Source organism: Zingiber officinale, chromosome 4A (genome assembly GCF_018446385.1).
Source record: "Zingiber officinale cultivar Zhangliang chromosome 4A, Zo_v1.1, whole genome shotgun sequence".
Classification (NCBI taxonomy): Eukaryota; Viridiplantae; Streptophyta; class Magnoliopsida; order Zingiberales; family Zingiberaceae; genus Zingiber; species Zingiber officinale.
The window spans coordinates 41,853,290-41,880,893 of NC_055992.1; the positions used below are offsets into that span (position 1 = coordinate 41,853,290).

The 27,604-nt window shown below is 39.8% G+C and overlaps 1 protein-coding gene and 1 non-coding gene across 2 annotated transcripts; both read left to right on the forward strand.

The window, feature by feature from the left end:
• Window positions 1–21,330: 21,330 nt before the first annotated feature.
• On the forward strand, window positions 21,331–21,908 carry LOC121972372 (60S acidic ribosomal protein P0-like). Its single transcript, XM_042524053.1, has 3 exons — window positions 21,331–21,588; window positions 21,682–21,750; window positions 21,900–21,908. Exons 1-3 carry the CDS (start codon window positions 21,331–21,333, stop codon window positions 21,906–21,908), a joined length of 336 nt encoding a protein of 111 aa, XP_042379987.1.
• A 5,384-nt stretch (window positions 21,909–27,292) lies between these two features.
• On the forward strand, window positions 27,293–27,398 carry LOC121973942. Its single transcript, XR_006109845.1, has one exon. It is a non-coding gene; the product is annotated as a small nucleolar RNA R71 (small nucleolar RNA).
• Window positions 27,399–27,604: the final 206 nt, after the last annotated feature.

Genomic DNA, 27,604 nt, shown 5'->3' on the forward strand with positions numbered 1-27,604 from the left:
TTATATTCGTATTATTTTATGACTTTCCGCTGTGTTTACTTTCAGTCGTGTGGGTTTTGATTATACTGTGTGGTTGTGTGTTTTTGATACAGCCGTGTGGGCTAAATAGTAACTGCGTGGTTGTTTTATTCAAGTCCAGCCGGGTAGGCTGCATATATTAACTGTGTGGTTATGTTGTTTCTATTGTATATATATTCCAGCTGAGTGTGGCTGATGTATATTTTGTATGTAGTAATGCTTCAGATTGCCCCCCGTATAGGGGAGATGTTGCTGGATTTTTGTCTTGCAGGGACTCCTCTGGGGGCATGACACAATCTATGTCCTAGTCAAGTTGTCATCAAATTTGAATTCCTAATGTTTCCGGTGATGGACAAGTAACCAGTGATAGGCACTTACTTGCCACACACTTGGTTCATATTTCTCAATCAACCCAAGGTCTCAAAGGCATGCTCAATCTCAAGAGAAGCTAAGCAGTCATTTTCCCAGTAACCTAACTCGGTCTCAAAGGGGTGACTTGCTAGATTTCACTCACGACAACTATTTTTTATATCCCTTATTTTATTTTTTTCTACTTTTTTCACTTTTTTTTTCATAAGTATTTGCATTGTGCAAAACATATTTACAAATGTACTTTTAGCACAATTGTTGGGATATTTTGTTTTTCCAAATGAGCTTACATAATTTGAGCCTCATCCAGTAACCAAAATAAAGTTTGAAAAATCACCATAGAAACCAAGTACTTAACAAATAAGATGAATCTTGACTATTTCAATGATATCAACTATCCAAACTCAAGTATAGTGAAGTGAATGTAAGATCCTTAAGGTCAAGCCAAATCTCAAGCTTATCTCCATATGATACTTAGCTTATTTCATGCTACCTAAGATAGAGGAAAGAGGTACACTAAGCATACTACTAGCATCACTTAAAATATCACGAATCTAGATAATGAACGTGCTAACATTTTTACTAAAAGACAAGAAAGCATATAAGTGAAGTTTGATATTCTCAAGATGTATGCCACAAAAATTTCAAAAGATAGTCAAGTGACTATAAAAAATCAAGCAATCAAAGCAAGAACAAATGTAAAACAAAAACTAAACATGCAGAAAATAAGCAAAAATTTTCAGGTTATTAACATCCCCCCAGACTTAAACTTTTCATCGTCCCGATGAAATCAAAATGGTGGTGGAGGTGGACGAGGGAAAGGAGGCCTAGGCCTATGAGGTTGGCCAATGGGAAAACTTGGGAAACCTAGAGTTTCACTCAGGATTATATGATACTCAAACAAAGTATAAACTTGTTGGCTAGTGATACTCATGTTCTGCATAAAATCTCTCATTCTAGCCTGATCAGTATCATAATCCTGGACAAATTCAGCCACTTGACCTTGAAAATTCCTCGTGAACTGAAAGTGATTTTGTACTTCTCTAAACTAGTCATTTAATAAAGAGAAGCGACCTTTCAACATTGCTCGTTGGGCATTTTGCTTCTCATGAATTGAGTCTAGAGATGCATGAAAATATGAAAAGTCAAATTTGGAGGGACCTGTACCATAGGCAAAAGAATGCTTAGCAGGATCCGGATAACCGGAGGTATGCGGGTATCTAGATGTCGAGGGCTCAATGTGTGGCTTTGTATCTTCGGATATGGAAGAACATTCTCGAGGTCTAAATCAGTAATTACCCAATTAGCTGGGTTGCGAACTGAAGTTCGATTAGGACAAGGAAGAGGTAAAAGAAAACCATTCCTCCTTGGAAATGCAAAATCATTCTCATCCCGAACAATCATTTTCATAGCAAGACATGCATCTATGTCGATCATATCATTGCCATGAATAACTTCCAACCTATCTAAATCAAGTTCCAAGTTAATGGCTATTTGAGTAATCAAACCACCAAGAACTATTGATCCCGAAGATGCCCTCGCAGCTCTTACTAAGGTTTGCAAAAAATGAAAACTGGAATCAAAATCAACCTTATGTAACATAGCCCATAGAGAATAAAGTTCTACTTTCTTAACGACTCCATCACTTTTCCTTCTACCAAAAATAGTTTTGCTCATGACTCGATGTAGATATTTAAAAATAGGGTTTTGCATGTGAGAAGCCTTGGCTCTAGAGGGCTCATAGGGTTGATCTAATCCGACGATCGAACTCCAAAAATTGTTCCACTTAAACCTAGAATCAAACCTCCGAGAGCTACCGAAAGACAAACCAAAACAAGTGTTAAAGTCACTAAATGCCCATTGAAATTCTTGAGTCATTAATATAAAAGTTATCTTGCCAACATAATCATCCTCATTGGTAAAATGGATATCTAGTGAACTTAGAAACTCCAAAACAAGGCGAGGATAAGTAGGTAGATGTGTGTACAAAATATCACTCCAATCTAGGAACCCAATCATCCAATCTATATCATCTCTAATTCCAAGCCTATCTAAAATGGTTGGGTCCATATACTTAGTACACACGATCTTTCTATTGACAAGAATTGCAAATCTAGTTATTTGATCATCATTTCTAAACATGATATTGAATTCGTTGTCATTACCTTCATCACGTGAGGTCCTCTTTCCTTTGCCTTTCACCGGTTGTTTCCCTTTATCTTTGGTTGGCTCCTTCCCTTTGTCTCCACTAGATCCACCACCCCCCTTGTGAAGTCTCTTTAGAAGGTTGGACATATTGTCAAGTTTGAGTGGGGAAGGGTACTGTTTGTGATTAGAGAAGCTTGATCTTGAAGAAATAGATCTTGAAGAATAAGATCTTAGGGATATAAAAGTGGAGATCTTGAGTCTAGGAGAAAAGAAATATCTAGATCTAGATGAAATTTGTGGAAAAGAAAGAGTTTTAGACCTAGATCTGAGAAGATTTGGAGAAAAGGTTGAAGAAGAAAGGAGTTTTGGAGAGAAGAGGGTGTTGAGATGAGGGGGTGTGTGGTGGACACGGCTTAAATCTGGTCGTGTATAGGAGACACAGCCTGAACAATTTTCTCCACACAGGCCGTGTAGATCTACACGACCCCTTCCTTCTCCCTCTCGGGTTGACTCACACGACCGTGCCAATTGGCACGACCGTAACCTTCTTCTCCTCAGCTATCCTTGCACGGTCGTGTCTGGGACACAACTTCACCCATTTCTTCCTCTAGAATTAGCACACGACCATGTCGAATGACACGGCCAGTGCATTCTTCTGTATTGGTTTCTTCACACGACCATGTGTGAGACACGGCCAAGAAGCTTTCCTCCTCTGGAGTCTTCACACGACCGTGTCTGGGATACGACCATGCACTTTTCTTCTCTGGGGACTCTACATGGCCGAAGCATCTCCCTTCTCTGCAGCATATGCCTGGCCTTGTACAGCACATGACTATACTCTATTTTGCTCCACTTGATGATTTTTCTCCTTTCTTGCTTCTCCAATACTTCCATGCCCATGAAGCAATCATGGCCATCTCATGGAAGCGAAATTTCTACCTAAAAACAAAAGAAAAAACAAAGTAAAAGCACTACTAATGAAAAATAAAAAAAAACATGAAATGCATTTAACTAAAAGAACACTTGGGTTGCCTCCCAAGAAGCGCTTGTTTAAGGTCATTAGCTCGACCACCTCATTAGATTCATCTAAATCTTGCTCTTGGAGGGGTAAGATATTTCAACACCCTCCTACCAAGGGCTCTTATTATGGAGGGAGATTTCAATATAGGAGTTAAAAAGTGAAGTATCACTCTCTCCATCTTCGTCTTCTTTAAAGTTCTTTCGGGTGGTCGAAGATGGTTCATATTGAGCTTCCAATTATTAGCCCAAGTGAAATCTGCACATGCAAAGAAAATACAAATCTCCCACAAACATATTAGATAAGATAGAGCCATAACCATATTAAGATAAGCAGAATAAGAAATAAAAATTGAATCACATCCAGCAAAGTCAATGATAGGTACCTCTATAAAATTTTCCAAAAGATCACAAGAAGTACTAACCTTGCTTTGCTGAGAGATACCTGATATTTTTAAACATATGGATGTGACTTTCTCTGAATCAAATGATGGTTCTGGCTCTGGCTCAGGTGTTGGTGATATCAAAGATGGTGATTCTTGAGACTCAACCATATCTACATGAGTCCCTACACATTGGTCCACAACATGCTCAATCCTTGCAACTCTTACAACATCTAAGGATTGTGTGGACAAAGGAGGTGATTCTTGAGATACTGCTTCCACAACATAGCTCCCTACACATTGTTCCATATCAACATCATCAACACAAACATTAAAAAACAAAACCACATCAATATCCTCAATAGGAGAATCAACTATAGGAGGATCAATAGCTTCACTTGCAGTTTTAAATTGATCTACCACATCATATTCATCATCTGAAAATTTAATGTCACTACAACACCCTATAAAATTTGGAGATAGATCTGAAAACTTATTTAGCACTTCTTTATCTTCACAATCCTCATCTGAAGAGTCTTCATCTTTATACAAATTCAAAAATCTGCACTTAATCTTACCAGTGTCATAGAATTTTTTAAAGTCATAGTTCTCATTGACCCCCACTAACCTTTGTGGAAAAGGAACCCTTAGTGAAGGTCTTGGGAAAGGTACTTCAAATTTCCCAAATTCCCTTTTAACTTGTGGAGGAGATTCAACTTGCTTATCTAGTGTTGGTATGATCAATCGTTGAGGGAAAGGTACTTGTGGCAGTTGGGAACCACCTGGAATAATGGAACTGAGTTCATGTGGTCTTCTATTGTTCTTCTTTTAAATTCTAAACATGTCCTTCTTCAGAAGTTCTTCATGATTTTTTTCAATTCTCAACCCAACATCATCACACTTTTCACTAGATCTTGTTGTTGGGTTTTTCGAGCCGCGAAAACCGCTTTTTCGCGTCATGGAAACCCCAAAACCCCGCCACCGGATCCGTGCAAAGAATAAAACTTTCGAAACACTACTAGTACAAGTTTACCAACTTATAGATCTACACTAGAACTATGTGTTAAAGAGTTTTACCCTCGTAGCGTGCCCTTCGCGAGTCCCATTTGTCCAAGGAGATGCCGGATCTCAAGTTGTCAAGGTAGACAACTCTCTATGCGTATCCACACGAACAAATCGATGGAGGGAGAACCTTAGAGTGTGCTAGCACTCCAAGAAGGTCTCGGCAAGATGAGGAGAGGAAGAGCAAGAAGAGAGAGCTCTAGGTGGAAGAAGAGTTGAATGAATCAATTGAATGAAAAATTCATTCCCCATTCATTTTGTGTGGCCGACCACAATTGTAACTCCTTAACAATTAATGTGGGCGGCCACATTAAATGGGAAAGAGGTTTGTAACCTCCATGATGTGGTACACATATGTACTAAACATGATGATATGACACATCATCATTGGCCACTTAATGCCAACTCACAAGTGAGGTGACAAATAGTCAAGTCAAACTTGACTCTTCCTCTTCCTCTCAAGTCAAGTCAAACTTGACTTAATCTCTCTCATGGTTGATCTAATCCAACCATTTAATTCAAGCCAATTTAATATAATGAATCTAATTCATTTAATTAAATTGATTCAATGAGTCATAATCTAAATTAGACTCATTAAACACATGAATCAATTTGAGTCCAACTCAATTAGCCCAATTAGGATTACTCTTAATCCAATTTGATTCATCACATGAATCTAATCCTCTTGGTTCATCATATGAACCTAATCTCCATCTAATTGTCCTTAGTGTGTGACCCTATAGGTTCTTGTAATGTTGGCAATGCCCCTAAACCCATTTAGGAGCATAAGTAATGAGCGGTATCTAGCAACACATCATTACTACCCAAGTTACAAGAATGCTGAGATCCAACATCATCTTGTGACTACTAATTGTGACTCCTCACAATATATGACAAGTGTCCTTCTATCCTAGACATCTAGATTGATCAATGTGAGGCATAGACCGTGTCATCCACTGACCAATCTAAATCTTGAACTCCAAGTAGACTCACTAAATCAAATGAGCTTAATATCTCATATTAACTCATTTGGGCATGACCATGCACTTCGTGGTCTCACTCTATCAAGAATATCGATGTCTTCCCGTCATATAGGAGGGATAGATCCCATCTACATCACTCACATCCCTCTGCATAATTCGTTACATACCCAGTAATCGCCTTTATAGTCCACCCAGTTACGGGTGACGTTTGACGAAACCAAAGTACATAACTCCTTATATAGGGAACCATGGTGACTTCAGGTCTAAGGACTAGTAGTCATACTAATAGCCACATGAGAAAGTATATGACACTCATATAACGATCCATGATACTTTCTCATGGCGAGTCATTCAGTATACATTCTTCAATGCATACTCATGTGTAAACTTGATATCTCTATATCCATGACTTGTGAGATCAAGTCATCGAGTTGACCTACATGCTAGTCTTATTACATTAACATTGTCCCTGAATGTTAATACTCGACTAGGAATGATTAAGAGTAGTGTTCCCTATATCATCTCACTATCGGTTCAACTAACCGATTGATATAGGTGAGAACCTTCTACTCAAGGACGTTATTATACTTAGTTTATTTGGCATCAATACAAGTAAGTATAAAAACCAAAAACCAAATGCCTTTATTTATATAGAATATGATACGACAAGTCCATAATACAATCATCAAATGATTGGCTCTAGGGCTCTAGCTAACAATCACCCACTAGCACTAGTGCCAATCAGTGTAGGTTCTAAGCCCTAATGACCTAGTGTGACCATCATGTTTCCTCTGTGCCAAAGCCTTGGTCAAGGGATCTGCGATGTTAACCTCTGTGGGTTCTCTGCAAATCTTCACATCTCCTCTCTCGATAATCTCTCGAATGAGATGGAAGCGCCGTAGTATGTGTTTGGTCCGCTGGTGTGAGCGAGGTTCCTTCGCCTTTGTTATAGCTCCATTGTTGTCACAATAGAGCTCAACAGGGTCAGCGATACTAGGAACCACCCCAAGTTCAGTGATGAACTTGAGGATCCAAACTGCCTCCTTTGCTGCCTCTGATGCAGCAATGTACTCGGCCTCTGTCGTAGAATCAGCTACTGTGTCCTGCTTCGAACTCTTCCAGCTCACAGCACCACCATTTATGCAAAACACGAACCCTGTCTGCGATCGATAATCATCCTAATCGGTCTGGAAGCTGGCATCACTGTAACCCTTTACAGCTAGCTCATCATCGCCTCCATATATCAAGAAATATTCTTTAGTCCTTCTTAAGTACTTAAAAATATTCTTGACCGCTATCCAGTGACTTTCACCTGGATCTGACTGGTATCTTCTCGTCATGCTCAAAGCATACGAGACATCAGGTCGAGTACATAGCATGGCGTACATGATAGATCCTATGGCTGAAGCATAAGGGATCTGATCCATGCGGTCTCTCTCCTCTCTAGAAGAGGGACCTTGAGTCTTCGAAAGACTCATGCCATGTGACATCGGCAGAAACCCCTTCTTGGAGTTATGCATGGCAAACCGAAGGAGTACCTTCTCAATATATGTACTCTGACTTAGGCCAAGCAATCTCTTAGATCTATCTCTATAGATCTATATCCCTAGAATGCGGGATGCCTCACCTATGTCCTTCATTGAGAAGCAACTCCCTAGCCAGGTCTTGACAGACTGAAGCATAGGGATGCCCTTCCCAATGAGCAGTATGTCATCCACATACAATATGAGGAAGACAATTATATCCCCTACAACCTTCTTGTAGGCACAAGGTTCTTCTTCGTTCTTGATGAAACCAAACTGTTTGATTGCATCATCGAATCGAAGATTCCAGCTCCGAGAAGCTTGCTTTAGTCCATAAATGGACCCATGCAGGTTGCATACTCTGCTATTATGCTGTGGATCTACAAAACCCTCAGGTTGTGTCATGTACACATCCTCGAGCAGATTTCAATTCAGAAACGCGGTTTTGACATCCATCTGCCATATCTCATAGTCATGGTAAGCTACAATAGTAAGCATGATCCGAATGGACTTAAACATCGCTACTGGAGAAAAGGTTTCATCATAGTCAATACCATGAATCTGCTTGAAACCTTTAGCTACCAAGCGACCCTTATAGATAAGTCCATCCATGTCAGTCTTTCTTTTAAAGACCCACTTACACCCAATGGGTTTTACCCCTTCAAGTGGATCAACCAAAGTCCATACTTGGTTGGTGTACATGGATTCCATTTCGGATCTCATGGCCTCTAACCATTTCTCGGAATCTGGTCTTATCACAGCTTCATGATAGGTGGTAGGCTCATTATCTATGAGCACAACGTCATCATGGTTAGACAAGAGAAATGAGTATCTCTCAAGCTGACGACGTATCCTATCAGACCTGCGAAGAGGTATGTCTACTTGAACTGGTTGTTGTTCCTCAACTCCTTGTGGAACAACATCATCCACAACACTTTGTGGTTCCAGTTCAACTTCCATCGAGGCTTCAGTGTTATCATTCGTATCTTGAACTTCTTCAAGATCGAACGTGCTCCCACTAGTCTTTCTAGAAACAAAGTTCCTTTCTAGAAAGACCCCAGTCTTTGCCACAACTACCTTGTGCTGACTGGGAATGTAGAAGTAATATCCCTTTGTTTCCTTGGGATATCCAATAAAGTAGCATTTGTCGGATTTGAGTCCTAATTTGTCTGAGACTTGACGTCTAATGTAAGCCTCACAACCCCAAATTCTCATGAAAGACACCTGTGCATCTCTCCCAGTCCATATCCTATATAGTGTCTTTATCACGGCCTTTGATGGAACTCGGTTGAGTATAAAAGCTGTCGTGTCTAGAGCATAGCCCCAAAGGTATGTCGGAATATCTGTGTGACTCATCATAGATCGTACCATATCTAATAGGGTACGATTCCTGCTTTCGGATACACCATTCCACTGTGGTGTTCCAGGAGGAGTGAGTTGGGATAGAATCCCACACTCAGCTAGATAGTCACGAAACTCATGGCTAAGGTATTCTCCACCTCGATCTGATCGAAGTACCTTAATACTCTTGCCAAGCTGGTTCTGTACTTCATTCTTGAATTCGTTGAAATTTTCAAAGGATTCTGACTTATGTATCATCAAGTACACATAACTATATCTACTGAACTCATCAGTAAATGTGATGAAGTACCTATAACCGCCTCTAACAGCGACATTGAAAGGGCCACATACATCACTATGTATGAGTCCTAACAAATCAGTCGCTCTTTCGCTGTGCCCACTAAAGGGATTCTTGGTTATCATGCCTAGTAGGCATGACTCGCACGTCTCATAAGATTCAAAATCAAATGAGTCCAGCAAACTATCCTTATGGAGCTGGGATAAGCGCTTGACATTTATATGACCTAAGCGAAAGTGCCAGAGATAGGTTTGGTTCAGGTCATTTGACTTGAACAACTTGATATTTATGTTATAGATAGTGCTTTCAAGATCTAGAATGTAGAGTCCGTTCATCAGAGGTGCACTACAATAGAACATATCGTTTAAATAGACGGAACAACATTTGTTCTTTATTGTAAACGAAAATCCTTTCTTGTCCAAACAAGAAACTGAAATTATGTTCTTAGTCAAGGCAGGCACATAACAACAATCATCTAATTCTAGTACAAGCCCAGAGGGTAGAGATAGATAGTAAGTTCCTATAGCAATAGCAGTAACCCGTGCTCCATTGCCTACTCGTAGGTCTACCTCACCCTTCGTCAATACCCTGCTATTTCTCAGCGCTTGTACATTAGTACAAATATGCGAAGCACATCCGGTATCTAATACCCACGATGAAGAAATAGAGAGGTTGACTTCTATAACATGTATACCTGAAGTAGAAATCTTATTTCTCTTCTTCTTAAGATCTTCCAGGTATTCTTTGGAGTTCCTCTTCCAATGCCTTGCTTGTCCTTGATATAGGTGACAAAGATGTTCAACCATATCGTAAGCGCCCATCAACTTATGTTGCTTCTGAATCTCAGAGTTATGGTCGCGAGCATAAGACAGGACAAATCTAATGCATCATCTTGATGTTTCTTGTAAGCATCTCGGTCTGCTCGCGTGGCAGTGGCAGGAGGAGGCTCCGGAATGGGCTGCTCCAGAACGTACAGTTTACGTTCTTGGGTGAGAACTATTCTCAGGTTCCTGTACCAGTCTAGGAAATTTGCTCTGTTGAGCTAGTCCTTCTTAAGGACAGAACGCAGAGAGAAGTTGTTCGTGTTTGACGTCATGGAAATTCTACAACAGAAATAAATGAAGAAATAAATATCATATTCTTTTAAATCATTTAATTAGACCTTCAACTAAATGATGCTCCCACTGAATTCTATAATTCATGTGGGACAAGATCCACATCATACTAACCCTTGAGTTAGCTTTGGCTAATACGCCCAAGATTTAGTATGATCGGTAGGTAACGATTACCAATTACATCTCTATGCAACTCTTGTTTATAGGATCATTATCCGCAGTTATATTAAAACTTGAGTTAGTTTTGGCTAATATGCCCAAGAATTAATATAAATGTGATTTATGTCCTATCTTTCCAACCGTTGGAAGAATGCCTATAGTTGTACTTGATCCAACCGAGTTAACTAGTTACTCAATCTAATTGAGTTGTACTCACCCATGCATTGATAGGCGGGACCAGGATTGTCCCTCCGTACCCTACCAAGATAATATGTGTTGCTCTGCTTTGGCAGATTCAACAACACATGTGTTCGAGGTAGTGATAGGTATCACGGCACGGTAGACATTAGAGTTGACGTGATTTAGATCTAATCTAAACGTCGATGTTGTATCATATACTCGATATAGATCTAATCTAATCGATAGGGTGCATCTTGTACACGATGTAGATCTAATCTAATCGTAAGGGTGCATCTTGTGCACGATTTAGATCTAATCTTAATCGTTAGGCACTAATTAATTACTTAATTAAACATGCATCACATACACAAGTAATTAACTAAATTTTGTGATCATGTTATGGCCCTACTACGATCTTCTCAAGCCAATGAGAAGATCGGATGGTCAACCTAAAGTCAACAGCTTCTCAAGCTCCTTCCTTTGACCACCTCGTGTTGCTCGCGCCCTCCTCGTAACTCCGACTCGAGTGGACCTTCCACCGCTACAAAATTTACATTAAAATTTTGAAACTCGAGTTACATTCGAGTCTAAATCTAATTTACAACCAGAATATAAATAGGGAGGCACGACGCGCAGGTCGCGTATCAAATACAGCACACACAAACACATGTCGGCACGCAGGCCGTATTATAAATTACAACACAAATCCAATCATATTGGGTCTTTTTGGGCCATGACTATAACAAAAATAATATATAATTCAAAATTATATATTTTCATAATTTTCTTTAATTTTTTCATAATTTTTACAATTTTTATGAGTAAAATTTTCCGGCGGTCCCGTTTAGCGGTTTTCGGGCGCAATCGCAGAACGAATCCCCTTGCGGGGTCAGGGGCAGCGCCCCTACCCACGATCTAACCATCGCGAGAGTTCCTTTGTAATCCAACAGCGCCTTAGCCCACTGTCACAAAAAATTTTGAGGCGAAACTATACCGTTTTTGAAAATTCTTCTCGGTAGTCGAAGCCTACAAGTGTCGAAACACTTGTGCTTCGCTTCTACTAGAAAAATACTCATAAAAACCATTAAAAACTTAAAATTACAGAAATTCACAGAATGTTTGTTTTTCATAAAAACCAAAATAAACTCGTATTCATCTTCGCACGTGGCTCTGATACCACTATTGGGTTTTTTCGGGCCGCGAAAACCGCTTTTTCGCGTCGCGGAAACCTCGAAACCCCCATGCCACCGGATCCTTGCGAAGAGTATAGAACAAAAATTTACATGTACGAGTTTACTAACTAGATCTACACTTAGATCTACATGTTTAGAAAGTTACCCTAGTTGCGTGCCCTTTGCAAATCCCGCTCGTCCAAGGTACGCCGAATCTCGAGTGTGTTCAAATGTACACACCTCTAGTAGTATCCACACGAACAAGAAGTGTTCTCTAACACTCAAGGATGGAGAAGAGAACACCACAAGTGTGCTAGCACTTCTTGATGCTCTCGGATAGGATTGGAAGATGAATAAAGGAAAAGAAGAGAACACACTCCTCTAAAAACTCTATGTGACTTTCACTAACCTTTCTTCTTGGATTAGATTCACTCTCCTTTCTTCTCCCTTGCTTGAAACCCACGACCAAGAGAAGAGAAGGAGCAAGAAGAGAGCTTAGGAGGAGGAAGATGACTTGAATGAGAGTTACTCAACAAAAGAAAACTTCTCTCTTTCTATCAGGTGGCCGACCACTACAAGTGGTGTAACCCCCTTCACATTAATCACAATTAATGTGGAGGCCATTAAAGAGAATAGTTGTAACCTCCATGAGGTGGCACATGTGATGAGCACATCATCATTAGTTCTACTAATGCCAAGTCACAAATGATGTGGGAAAAAGTCAAGTCAAACTTGACTCTTCCTCTTCCTCTCAAGTCAAGTCAAACTTGACTTAATCTCTTTCATGGTTGCTCTAATCCAACCATTTAATTCAAGTCAATTTAATATAATGAATCTAATTCATTTAATTAAATTGATTCAATGAGTCATAATCTAATTTAGACTCATTGAACACATGAATTAACTTGAGTCCAACTCAATTAGCCCAATTAGGATTACTCTTAATCCAATTTGATTCATCACATGAATCGAATCCTCTTGGTTCATCATATGAACCTAATCTCCATCCACTTGTTCTTTGTGTGTGACCCAATAGGTTCTTGTAACGTTGGCAATGCCCCTAAACCCATTTAGGACCATAAGTAATGAGCGGTATCTAGCAATACAACATTACTACCCAAGTTACAAGAATGTTGAGATCCAACATCACCTTGTGACTACTAATTGTGACTCCTCACAATATATGACAAGTGTCCTTCTATCCTAGACATCTAGATTGATCAATGTGAGGCATAGATGTTACTCTCCGCAAGTGTACGGAAATGTCGCAAGTAATATAAAAGATTATCGTATCCACAGGGAATGGAATAAGCACTAGAAATGTCTCAATGCGAATTAGCTAAACAACTATCCAAACGTTTCAAAAGCAAAGTAAAGGTAAACAAATCTAATATTAAAGATCAACAAACAAGAGTTTTGAGTTTTGGGTTATGATAAAGGAAGATTCTAGGAGTTTCGGTTTCTTTGTAAGATTTCTTGAATGTAAATGGTTCACCAATTCTTATCCCTCAATTGCCAAACATGTAGAAAGTTGCCGGTTCCCTCTTGCAATAGACAACCGGCTAAGGACTGAGAAATGTATCTAAATAGGATTAATTAGACATGAACCTATGTTGTCCTTACACAGAAGTGCACCTATTACTATGCCTTCCTCGGATATCAACGTAGAAGCCCACGACTCATTAATCTATCAAGATACAAGAAGCTAATCATAAAATCCATCCTACTCTCTTGAATATCCCTATTTCCTCTTCAAGATTATCTCTCAAACGTCCTTACACGGGCTTGCACCTGTCACGTGGATCCCTCGGATGATCGAGTGAGAGTTTATCTTTACAAAGTCCATAAGAAATCCAAACAATCAATCAAGAATGAGAATTAAGCACAAATCACCATCAATCATTCAAGATCTAATTGATACAAGCAAGATAATGTCATTGAAACAAGAAAATGGCAAATCCATAAGAGATTACATCAATCCATCATACAAATACTCCCTTAATCCTAGAATACAAGATCTACTCCATGAATCGAGGAAGAAAATCTGAAGAAATAGAGATTACAAGCATTCCTTGAATCCCCAATCCAAGAAAACAAGAAGAGGGGGAAAGAGAAAACTTATCTACGAAGAAGCCTCGTCTTCGGATCCAATCCTCGCTCCGAAGTTGAAATCGTTGAGATCTCCCTTAGAATCGCCCAGAAATCCTCCCAAGAATGGGAGGAAACCACCAAATCTTGCTTTCTCCCAAAGGGGGAGAGATCCCCTTTCAATTCATGAAGAAGGGTTTAAATAGAGGAGGGAATCGGGCGCCACACGGCCCCGTGACACGGCCGTGTGAGATTCACACGGCCATGTCCAGTTCCCTCTCTGCCAAAGCTGCACGGCCGTGTGACTCCACACGGCCAGAACCCTTCTGCTCTCTGGAAATGCTACACGACCGTGTGGTGCACACGGCCACAGCCTGCTTGGTCTCTGGAAGTCTCACACGGTCGTGTAGATCCACACGGCCCTGTAAGGCTTCTGCTCTGGTTGGCTTCAAATCTTGACACGGCCATGCGAGGTTCACACGGCCATGTCATCTTCCTCTTCTGTTGGTGCCAAACTCCACACGGCCCGAGCTCCATACCAGTGCAGGGCCGTGTGAGGTACACGGCCCGGTGCTTTCTCCCTTCCTTTCCTCCAATGCATGCCCAAAGATGTAGATTCTTCACCAAATCGACTCCTGTGTACAGAAAATGCACAAAAAGCAGATCTCCGAACCAAAAGAGTAAATATGCTAAAAGGAAAGCTGGAAGTATAAAAATGCATAGATCAAGAATGCTCAAAGTATGTAAATGTGCGTAAAAACATGCATAAAAGAGTATATAATCTACGCACATCAATAGACCGTGTCATCCTCTGATCAATCTAAATCCTGAACTCCAAGTAGACTCACTAAATCAAATGAGCTCAATATCTCATATTGACTCATTTGGGCATGGCCATGCACTTCGTGGTCTCACTCTATCAAGAATACCGATGTCTCTCCCGTCATATAGGAGGGATAGATCCCATCTACATCACTCACATCCCTCCGCATAATTTGTTACATACCCAGTAATCGCCTTTATAGTCCACCCAGTTACGGGTGACATTTGACGAAATCAAAGTACATAACTCCTTATGTAGGGATCCATGGTGACTTCAGGTCTAAGGACTAGTAGTCATACTAATAGCCACATGAGAAAGTATATGACACTCATATAATGATCTATGATACTTTCTCATGGCGGGTCATTCAGTATACATTCTCCAATGCATACCCATGTGTCAACTTGATATCTCTATATCCATGACTTGTGAGATTAAGTCATCGAGTTGACCTACATGCTAGTCTTATTGCATTAACATTGTCCCTGAATGTTAATACTCAACTAGGAATGATTAAGAGTAGTGTTCCCTATATCATCTCACTATCGGTTCAGCTAACCGTTTGATATAGGTAAGAACCTTCTACTCAAGGACGTTATTATACTTAGTTTATTTGGCACCAATACAAGTAAGTATAAAAACCAAAAACCAAATGCCTTTATTTATATAGAATATGATACAACAAGTCCATAATACAATCATCAAATGATTGGCTCTAGGGCTCTAGCTAACAGCAGTAGCAAGCATGATCCGAATGGACTTAAACATCGCTACTAGAGAAAAGGTTTCATCATAGTCAATACCATGAATTTGCTTGAAACCTTTAGCTACCAAGAGACCCTTATAGATAAGTCCATCCATGTCAGTATTTCTCTTAAAGACCCACATACACCTAATGGGTTTGACCCCCTCAGGTGGATAAACCAAAGTCCATACTTGGTTGGTGTACATGGATTCCATTTCGGATCTCATGGCCTCTAGCCATTTCTCAGAATCTGGTCTCATCACAGCTTCCTGATAGGTGGTAGGCTCATCCTCTATGAGCACAATGTCATCATGGTCAGACAAGAGAAATGACTATCTCTCAGGCTGACGACATACCCTATCAGACCTGCGAAGAGGTATGTCTAATTGAACTGGTTGTTGTTCCTCAACTCTTTGTGGAACAACATCATCCACAACACTTTGTGGTTCCAGTTCAACTTCCATCGAGGCTTCAGTCCTATGGTCCGCAACTTGAACTTCTTCAAGATCGATCATTCTCCCACTAGTATTTCTAGAAACAAAGTCCCTTTCTAGAAAGACCCTAGTCTTTGCCACAACTACCTTGTGCTGACTGGGAATTTAGAAGTAATATCCCTTAGTTTCCTTGGGATATCCAATAAAGTAGCACTTGTCGGATTTGGGTCCTAATTTATCTGAGACTTGACGTCGTACGTAAGCCTCACAACCCCAAATCCTCATAAAAGACACCTGGGCATCTCTCCCAGTCTATATCCTATATGGTGTCTTTATCACGGCCTTGGATGGAACTCGGTTGAGTATAAAAGCTGCCGTATCTAGAGCATAACACCAAAGGAATGTCGGAAGATCTATGTGACTCATCATAGACCGTACCATATCTAATAGGGTACGATTCCTCCTTTCGGATGTATCATTCCACTGTGGTGTTCCAGGAGGAGTGAGTTGGGATAGAATCCCACACTCAACTAGATAGTCACGAAACTCATGGATAAGGTATTCTCCACCTCGATCTGATCAAAGTATCTTAATACTCATGCCAAGCTGGTTCTGTACTTCATTCTTGAATTCTTTGAACTTTTCAAAGGATTCTGACTTATGTGTCATCAAGTGCACATAACCATATCTACTGAAGTCATCAGTAAATGTAATGAAGTACCTATAACTGCCTCTAGCAGCGATATTGAAAGGGCCACATACATCAGTATGTATAAGTCCTAACAAATCAGTCGCTCTCTCATTGTGCCCACTAAAGAAAGTCTTGGTCATCTTGCCCAGTAGGCATGACTTGCACGTCTCATAAGATTCAAAATCAAATGAGTCCAGCAAACCATCCTTATAGAGCTGGGATAAGCCCTTGTCATTTATATGACCCAAGCGACAGTGCCAGAGATAGGTTTGGTTCATGTCATTTGACTTGAACCTCTTGGTATTTATGTTATAGATAGGGCTTTCAAGGTCTAGAATGTGGAGTCTGTTCATCAGAGGTGCACTACAATAGAACATATCTTTTAAATAAATAGAACAACATTTGTCCTTAATTATAAAAGAGAAACCTTTCTTGTCCAAACAAGAAACTGAAATTATGTTCTTAGTTAAAGCTGGCACATAACAACATTCATCTAATTCTAATACAAACCCAGAGGACAGAGATAGATGATATGTTCCTACAGCAACAGCAGCAACCCGTGCTCCATTGCCTACTCGTAGGTCCACCTTGGCCTTCGCCAATGCCCTGCTATTTCTCAGCGCCTGCACATTAGTACAAATGTAAGAAACACATCCGGTATCTAATACCCATGATGAAGAAATAGATAGATTAACTTCCATAACATATATACCTGAAGTGGAAGTCTCACTTCGCTTCTTCTTAAGATCTTCCAGGTACACCTTGCAGTTCCTCTTCCAGTGCCCGGTCTGACCGCAGTGGAAGCAAGTAGCATCCTTGGCGACCCCTCCTTTAGGCTTCAGTGCCTTGCCTTTGCCCTTGGCTTGGGACTTTCCTTTGCCTTTGGGCTTGCCCTTGCCCTTGTGTTTCTGAACTATCAGAACAGAGTGGGGCTTTGCCTTCTTAAGGTTCAGCTCAACAGTTCTCAACATGCTAAGCAGCTCGGGCAGTGGCTTGTCAATTTCGTTCATATTGTAGTTTAGAACGAATTGACTATAGCTATCCGGCAAGGATTGCAAGATCAGGTCAGTGGCCAGCTCTCGGCCAAGCGGGAATCCTAATCTCTGTAGGTTTTCTATGTACTCAATCATTTTGAGTATATATGGGCCTACGTGAGCCCCATCTGACATCTTGCACTGAAATAGTGCCCTTGAGATCTCAAATTTCTCATGTCGCGCTTGTCCTTGATACAGTTGACGAAGATGTTCAACCATATCGTAAGCGCCCATCAACTCGTGTTGCTTCTAAAGCTCAGAGTTCATGGTTGTGAGCATTATACAGGACACATCTAATGCGTCATCTTGATGCTTCTTGTAAGCATCTCGGTCAGCTCGCGTAGCAGTGGCAAGAGGAGCCTCCGGAATGGGCTACTCCAGAACGTACAGTTTACGTTCCTGGGTGAGAACTATTCTTAAATTCCTGTACCAGTCCAGGAAATTTACTCCGTTGAGCTTGTCCTTCTCAAGGATAGAACGCAGGGAGAAAGAGTTCGTATTCGACGTCATGGTTATCTACAATAGAAAAATATAGAAAATAAATATTATATTCTTTTAAATCATTTAATTAGGCCTTTAACTAAATGATGCTCGCACTGAATTCTATAATTCATGTGGGACAAGATCCACATCATACTACGCCTTGAGTTAGCTTTGGCTAATATGGCCAAGATTTAGTATGATCGGTAGGTAACGATTTACCAATTACATCTCTATGCAACTCTTGTTTATAGGATCATTATCCGCAGTTATATTAAAACTTGAGTTAGCTTTGGCTAATACGCCCAAGAATTAATATAAATGTGATTTATGTCCTATCTTTCCAACCGTTGGAAAAATGCCTATAGTTGTACTCGATCCAACCGAGTTAACTAGGAATACTCAATCTAATTGAGTTTGTACTCGCCCATGAGTTGATAAGCGGGACCAAGATTGTCCCTCCGTACCCTACCAAGATAATATGTGTTGCTCTACTTTGGCATATTCAACAACAAATGTGATCGAGGTAGTGATAGGTATCACAGCACGGTAGGCATTAGAGTTGATGCGATTGAGATCTAATCTAATCGAGAGGGTGCATCTTGTACACGATTTAGATCTAATATAATCATTAGGCACTAATTAATTACTAATCATGCATCACATACACACAAGCAATTAATTAAATTTATTTGTGATTAGTCATGGCGCTACTACGATCTTCTCAAGCCAATGAGAAGATCGGATGGTCAACCTAAGGTCAACAGCTTCTCAAGCTTCTCCCTTTGACCACCTTGTGTTGCTCGCGCTCTCCTCGTAACTCCGTCTCGAGTGGACCTTCCACAGCTCCAATTTTGTACATTACAATTTTGAAACTCGAGTTACATTCGAGTCTAAACTAATTTACAACAAGAATAAATGGAGAAAGGCATGACGCGCAGGTCATGTATCAAATATACAGCACACACAATACAAATGACGACGCGCAGGCCGTAATATGAATTACAACACAAATATACAAATCCAATTGGGTCTTTTTGGGCCATGACTATCACAAATTATACATAATTCTAAATTATGTAATTTCCATAATTTTCTGTAATTTTAATACCAATTTTTATAATTTTTACGAGTAAAAATTCCCGGCGGTCCCGTTTAGCGGTTTTCGGGCGCAATCGCGGAATGAATCCCCTTACGGGGCCAGGGGCAGCGCCCCTACCCGCGATCTAATCATCGTGAGTGGCCCTAAGCGATCCTACAGTGCCTTATTCCACTGTCCCAAAAATTTTTGGGGCGAAACCATGCCGTTTCGGAAAAAACTTCTCGGTAGTTGAAGCCTACAAGTGTCGAAACACTTGTGCTTCGCTTCTACGAGAAAAATACCCATAAAAACTCTAAAAATCATAAAATTACAAAATGTTACAGAATCTATATTTTTCATAAAAATACAAACTAAACTCGTACAAGTTTTCGCACGTGGCTCTGATACCACTGTTGGGTTTTTCAGGCCGCGAAAACCGCTTTTTCGCGTTACAGAAACCCCGAAACCCCGCCACCGGATCCGTGCGAAGAATAAAACTTTCAAAAAACTACGAGTACGGGTTGACCATCCTGTAGATCTACACTAGAACTATGTGTTAAAGAGTTTTACCCTCGTAGCGTGCCCTTCGCGAGTCCCGTTTGTCCAAGGAGATGGCGGATCTCAAGTTGTCAAGGTAGACAACTCTCTATGCGTATCCACACGAACAAATCGATGGAGGGAGAACCTTAGAGTGTGCTGGCACTCCAAGAAGGTCTCGGAAAGATGAGGAGAGGAAGAGCAAGAAGAGAGAGCTCTAGGTGGAAGAAGAGTTGAATGAATCAATTGAATGAAAAATTCATTCCCCATTCATTTTGTGTGGTCGGCCACAATTGTAACTCCTTTACAATTAATGTGGCCTGCCACATTAAATGGGAAAGAGGTTTGTAACCTCCATGATGTGGTACACACATGTGCTAAACATGATGATGTGGCACATCATCATTGGCCACTTAATGCCAACTCACAAGTGAGGTGGCAAATAGTCAAGTCAAACTTGACTCTTCCTCTTCCTCTCAAGTCAAGTCAAACTTGACTTAATCTCTCTCATGGTTGATCTAATCCAACCATTTAATTCAATCCAATTTAATATAATGAATCTAATTCATTTAATTAAATTGATTCAATGAGTCATAATCTAAATTAGACTCATTGAACACATGAATCAATTTGAGTCCAACTCAATTAGCCCAATTAGGATTACTCTTAATCCAATTTGATTCATCACATGAATCTAATCACTACAAGAAAAACCCTCATAGACATCGGTGGAACAACAACGGTTTTAAGAAAAAATCGATGTCTTTGAGTATTTTACACCGGTTTGTTCAAAAACCGGTGTTTATGAGCGCAGATTTTCGGTCATAGACATTGGTTTTTTTAGCCGATGTCTATGAGCTCCTTTTTTTCATTAATAGACATCGATTTTAACCGCGGTTTCTAAAACCGGTGTCTATGAACCAAAATTTTGGCAGACTTTCGTAGCGTCCTTTCTTTTGGCCTTCTCCTCGGCCACCATAAATCGAAACCCTAATCCTCTGCATCCTCCTTTTAGGAGATACCATTTGAAAGACGAGCAATGGATCTCTCGACGGCGATGTGGATGGCAGCCGTCGTTGGCGCTATCGCGGTCTACTGGTTTGTGTGGGTGATGGGCTCGGCGGAAGTGAAAGGCAAACGGGTAGTGAACCTTTAGATGGGATTGATCATGCGGGATAAGGTGCAGGACAAGTACAAGCAGTACTTGTCCTTCTTTCTCCACTCCAAGGAGGGCATTGCCGTCGCACCCGACGACGATAACGTCCCTGCCTTCGTCGACACCTTCTACAACCTCGTCACAGACATCTACGAGTGGGGATGGGGGCAGTCCTTCCACTTCTCGCACTCAGTTCCCGGCCGCTCCCACCGGGAAGCCACACGCATCCACGAGGAGCTCACCTCTGATATGAGAGATGGGGATCTCCTCTCTCAGATCCCCATCCGAGGTCGCTCGCTCCTCCTTCCCTTCACTATGACCGGCAAAAGGATAGCCGCCCCATTTCTCTTGCTGCTAATCGCATCCTGCTAATCTCTCTTGCTGCTAATCGCGCTCCGGGGTGAATCGCAGCACAAAGGGCTGCTCGGACTCTTTGTCCCTCCATCTCTGTCCTTTCTCCGTCCCCCATTGCGTCGCCCGGAGCTAGATCGAGATGGTGGTGAAGCTCTCGAAAGTGGAGAAGAAGGTCCGCTACAACAAGAAGCTGTGCTCGCTTCTGGACGAGTACGAGAAGGTCCTAATCGCCGCCGCTGACAATGTCGGGTCCAACCAGCTCCAGAGCATCCACAAGGGCCTCCGTGGCGACTCCGTCATCCTCATGGGCAAGAACACCCTCATCCGCCGCTGCATCCGCTTCCACACCGAGAAGACCGGCAACAAAGACTTCCTCAACCTCCTCCCCCTTCTCGTCGTACGCATTCTTCGCCATTTCCCATTTCCTCATCTTTAGTTCCTCCATGAATCGATCATTTAGCTATTTAGTAATTATCCTTGACTGATTCAGGGGAATGTGGGATTGATATTCACAAAGGGCGATCTTAAGGAAGTTAGCGAGGAGGTTGCCATGTACAAGGTGTTGAATATAATAAATGTGATTTTTTGATGTTGGTTATCACGATTATCATAGTTTTCTGTCGAGTGATCAATATTTTTGGTGTTTTCCATTTGCAAGTTTGTAGACAACTTTTTTGCTAGATTGTATAAACCTTTTCCACTCTGTAGTATCTTTAGTTCAGTACCCCATGCGTACATTTGAATTCCTTCACCAAAGGGGCCAGATATGAAACACTGAATCTATGCTGCTTGATCATCTATCTGTTAATGTGTTTTTAATGCTATTTTATGTTGGATATTACAATGATCAGAGTTTTGGGTCAAGTGATCAATATTTGTTGGTTGAGGTTTTCCATTTTGCAAGTTCTTAGATAACTTGTTTGCTATATTGTATAAACCTTTTCCACTCTGTAGTACTTCCTGCACCAAAGAGACCAGATATGAAACACTAAAACTAAATCAGCGATTAAAGGTGATTAATCATCTCTAGTTTAAGCCATTTTGTTCTCCAAAGAAAGTATCTTTCTTCTAGTGCTCTGTCAAGCAAATGAAACATTTAATAAGAGTGTTAATGCAAGCATTGATAATGAGAAGGCAGTCAAGCTTTATGAAGTTCCACTCGTCAAATTCTTGGAGCAGAAATAGCTTTGTCATTTGGGTGGTAAGTTCCTTAAATCCAAAATTTTGTATGAACTTTTAATACACTAGGAAAAGCATACAAGCATCTCTAGCAACATAAGACTCCTTATCAAAGGTAACACCTAACTCTAGTTTATGGATGATAGGTGTAAATGCTCTTTGCCTAAATGATCTTATAGAGCCTAGGAATGTATCTTACTTGTTTCCTTTATTAATATCGTCACATCACATTATGCAGACTTGTTTCTTTCGTCAGTTTGGAAAGTCGGTCGTACGGGCTGACTACCTTACCCTTCGTCAGGGTTTTATCTTGGTATGCTGGAAGTTTAGAGACATTTTTATATTTGATATCTTGTTCATTAGTGATGTTGGCTTCATGAGTATAAAGGCCAGAGGTTAAACTCATGGAGTGTGATAATGCATGAGTATAGGATAAAACCTTTATTTGTTAGTTGTCTTTGGGCTTGCCATAGATTGCCATCTTAAATTAATACAAATGCATGCTTGCTTTACTTTGGGAATGTTTCCAGATAAAATCTTGTCTTTCTGACTCGCTTAATTTATTCTTCGTGGGGGAAAAAAGAAGGAAGAAGGAATCACTTTTAGTTAGGTTGTAATTGGGCTATGAAGCCAATCACTTACATCTTATGGTTACAGTTTCTCCTTTGAAGATAAAAACATTGCATTATAATCTTTATTTCTAAGAAATTTTTTAGTAGTACTTTAAACAAGTCTTCAGTATTTATAGTGTGACTAGCATCATTTATTCTTCTAGCTGCTACCAGTGTAGCCACTTCATATGATTTGCTAACTTAATATCTAAAGTGCACTTTATTTTTTGAGCTCGGGGTATAGTCAGAACTACCAATCGGACGTGCAGAGAGTTTTTATTTATTGGCTGGCATAATGAAGGATCACTGCATCTGGAATTGAGTCTTTCTTGAGCACGTGGCAAAGTTATAATGTCTTGGCTTCTAAATGTAACTCTTGCTTTTCTGTTTTTCAGTTTATTAATTGCATTTTCTAGTCTCATTCGCCTGACATAGGACTGTATAACCTGTATGCTCGATGTTCAGGTTTTTCTAATTCTCTCCTTTCCATATATTTGGGATTATTTGGGATATTTTCTCTCGTTGATGGAATTAATTTATTTTACCTAAAACTATTTTTTATGATAACTGGATTCTCCTTGGTATTATTCATGATTACCAGATATATTTCGTAAACATCATACTAGGGTGTATATAGAGAAATCACTAGGGTATGTTCCAATTTAAGAAAGTTATCTATGCTGTCAAACAAATTTTTAGAGCATGGTTTAAGAAATCACAAGGTTACTAAATTGATAATCAAATCTTTATTGAATACAACTTGACAAACTAAGCACCATCAATGTCTATGCTCCATTATGTTCTAGCTTGATGGAGAGAAGTAGAATAAATAGTTATAGACTTCAATATTCATCCCAAATTGCCTATCTGTTATTTTATGTATGGGATTTGTATCTGATGTAATTTTACTCTTGGTATTAATAATATAATCCCTTATTCTTAGCTGAGTTTCAATTGTTAGAGATGAGTAGTTTTTGTTGTTTGGTGCAGATGTTCAATACAATTTATGTAAATACTAACTTGACGCGGTTGTTTCTTTCTTGTTGGTTAGCATACCAAGTTTGTTAGCACCTAGCCCATGCCCTGTGCTTTTACTAGTCTTGCTTTTGTTGATAAAATTACTGGGTCTCTTGGTACAACCAACTCTTAATGGTTCAACATCTAATCTTGCGGACTCCTCAGGCCGACCCTATACCACATTATTTTCTGGCCAGTCTGCGGTAGTGCCTGGGTTCCATCCTTCTGGTTAGACATTCCTACATAAACTTTATTAACATATTCATGTGAAATTTTGCTTGTATGTGGAATTTTGATTACGGTTTGTAAAAAAATAGGTGGTCTTCAAGGATTGCATAATATTCATGGAAGCTTCAACCTGCCAAATGTGCCTGGTTCGCTTGCATCCAGAGAGGCTGCAATGGGTGTTGTACCATTAGGTGGTGTTCATCAACCAGGAGGAAGCATTCCTAGTGGATGGTTCTCATCAAACAATCTTTTGGTTGCATTATCTCAGGTCTAGCATGAGTTTATTTCCACATTACTTCACTGCATCATATGGTCCTTTGAATGTGTTTTATAGTATTGATTCTGGATTTTTTTTCATGCAGATGCCTCATGGCTCTGGTGTCACAAATAGAGGGGGTATTAATGTTGTTGGAAATCATGCTTTTAGTAGTAGTAATATTAATGAAGTCACTCAGTCAATAACTGGTATTTCCTCAAGTTCAGCTTCTGGGAATCGTAGTTCTGTTCCTGGTTTGGGAGTTTCTCCGGTATTGGGTAATGTAGGGCCAAGACTTACAAGCTCTGTAGGCAACATTGTTGGCAGTGGTAACATGGGAAGAAGCATCAGTTCTGGAGGATTATCTCTGCCTGGAGGATATTTAGGATACCAAGATGGCATCAGAGGTAGTACAATAAATAGTATATATCTTCATCAGAGGTAGCTTTGTTCTTCTATGCTTCCTTCACTGGATTTGTTGTGTAGTCATATTTCTTTGTTCAACCATTATCATGCCTAGTAAGTTGTTGTATGATGCTGTCGGTTCTTATCAATCTGTACACTTGAATTAGAAGGAACAAATTATCTATGTTATATTCTAAGCAACATATACTAAGTGTCATATATGAAAGTTTTAGATTCTATGTTATATTCGTTATCTTCCACAGCAGCCTTTAAAAACTCAGTATTCTATTTTATTTGATACATGTACACATTTGTTTTAGTTATTTGACATATGGTGGATTTATGTGTTTTTACAGTTTACAAATCTTAAGTACTCCAGAGTTGAAATTGATGAAGTGCGGTTCGAGTGGGCTGAATGCATGCTAGATTACATTTGAAGTGCGGTTCTACTTTGATGTGTTAAAAGAATGTTCTACCTTGATTTTGATATCTATTAGCTAGCTTTTGATGTAAAAAGAATGTTTGGGTATTTTATGGATATTTTTGTAAGAAGATTATTTATATAATTTGTGAATATTTGTGTATTTTATGGATATTATTGAATGAAGAATATTTGTATAATTTGTGAATATTTGTGTATTTTTTTTGTTATTGTCGGTTTTTCATTGTTTTGGAAATCAAATTGTGCTGTTAAAAAATATACATATTACATCGGTTTTCCACCACTGTAAAACCGGTGTTATTAACTAATATTACATCGGTCATTTACCGCTACCAAAACTGGTGTTATTAACATACAATATTACATCGGTTTTACACCGTTGATGAAACGGTGTCGTTAAGTGATACTACACCGGTTAATAACCGATTCGAAGACCGGTATCGTTAAGTGAGACTACACCGGTTTTAACCCGATGTTTAAAATGGCAGACTTTTAACATCGGCTTCATAGACATCGGTCGAAAATGAAATAGACACCGGTGGAAAACCGATGTCTATGAAGGTTTTTGTTGTAGTGAATCTTCTTGGTTCATCATATGAACCTAACCTCCATCTAATTGTCCTTAGTGTGTGACGCTATAGGTTCTTGTAACGTTGGCAATGCCCCTAAACTCATTTAGGAGGATAAGTAATGAGCGGTATCTAGCAACACATCATTACTACCCAAGTTACAAGAATGTTGAGATCCAACATCACCTTGTGACTACTAATTGTGACTCCTCACAATATTTGACAAGTGTCCTTCTATCCTAGATATCTAGATTGATCAATGTGAGGCATAGACTGTGTCATCCTCTGACTAATCTAAATCTTGAACTCTAAGTAGACTCACTAAATCAAATGAGCTCAATATCTCATATTGACTCATTTGGGCATGGCCATGCACTTCGTGGTCTCACTCTATCAAGAATATTGATGTCTCTCCCATCATATAGGAGGGATAGATCCCATCTACATCACTCACATCCCTCTGCATAATTCGTTACATACCCAGTAATCGCCTTTATAGTCCACCCAGTTACGGGTGACGTTTGACGAAACCAAAGTACATAACTCCTTATGTAGGGAACCATGGTGACTTCAGGTCTAAGGACTAGTAGTCATACTAATAGCCACATGAGAAAGTATATGACACTCATATAATGATCCATGATACTTTCTCATGGCGGGTCATTCAGTATTCATTCTCCAATGCATACCCATGTGTCAACTTGATATCTCTATATCCATGACTTGTGAGATCAAGTCATCGAGTTGACCTACATGCTAGTCTTATTGCATTAACATTGTCCCTGAATGTTAATACTCAACTAGGAATGATTAAGAGTAGTGTTCCCTATATCATCTCACTATCGGTTTAACTAACCGATTGATATAGGTGAGAACCTTCTACTCAAGGACGCTATTATACTTAGTTTATTTGGCACCAATACAAGTAAGTATAATAACCAAAACAAATGCATTTATTTATATATAAGAATATGATACAACAAGTCCATAATACAATCATCAAATGATTGGCTCTAGGGCTCTAACAAACACTTGTCTGCGAAGGAGGGGGATCTTCTTTAAACCAATTTGAAACAATACTTTCAATATTTGCCCCTAAATGTTTGAACTCCCCGTTCTGTGACTTGTAATTTTCAAAACTCATAGATGGTTGAGTTACAATTTGTTTGACATGCTCTATAGCATTTATGGCTTGCACTTCTTGAATGTTTGAGGGAGATTTCTTCCAACTTATGTTCAACCATTCATGGAGGTTCAATGTCACTTGATCAATTAACAGATATGCTTCATCTACACTTTTTTCCATAAAAGAACCTCCAGCTGATGAATCCAATAAACTCTTGTCTGAGAAAGAAATTCCCCCATAGAATATGTGCAGAATCAACCATTTTTAAAAACCATGATGAGGCCACTGTCTTTGAAGACTCTTGAATCTATTCCATGCTTCAAACAATGATTCTCCATATGCCTAAGCAAAATTTGTTATGCAATTCCTCATATACACTATTCTGCTTGGAGAAAAAAAAATGATTCAGAAATTGATTCTCCAATTGCTCCCAACTTGTGATACTTTGAGGATGGAGAGAATATAACCAAGTCCTTGCTTTATCCTTGATACTGAAAGGAAATGCCATCAATCAAACTGCATCTGATGATACTCCTTCACATTTCACCATATCACAAATCTCTAAAAATGTTTCAAGATG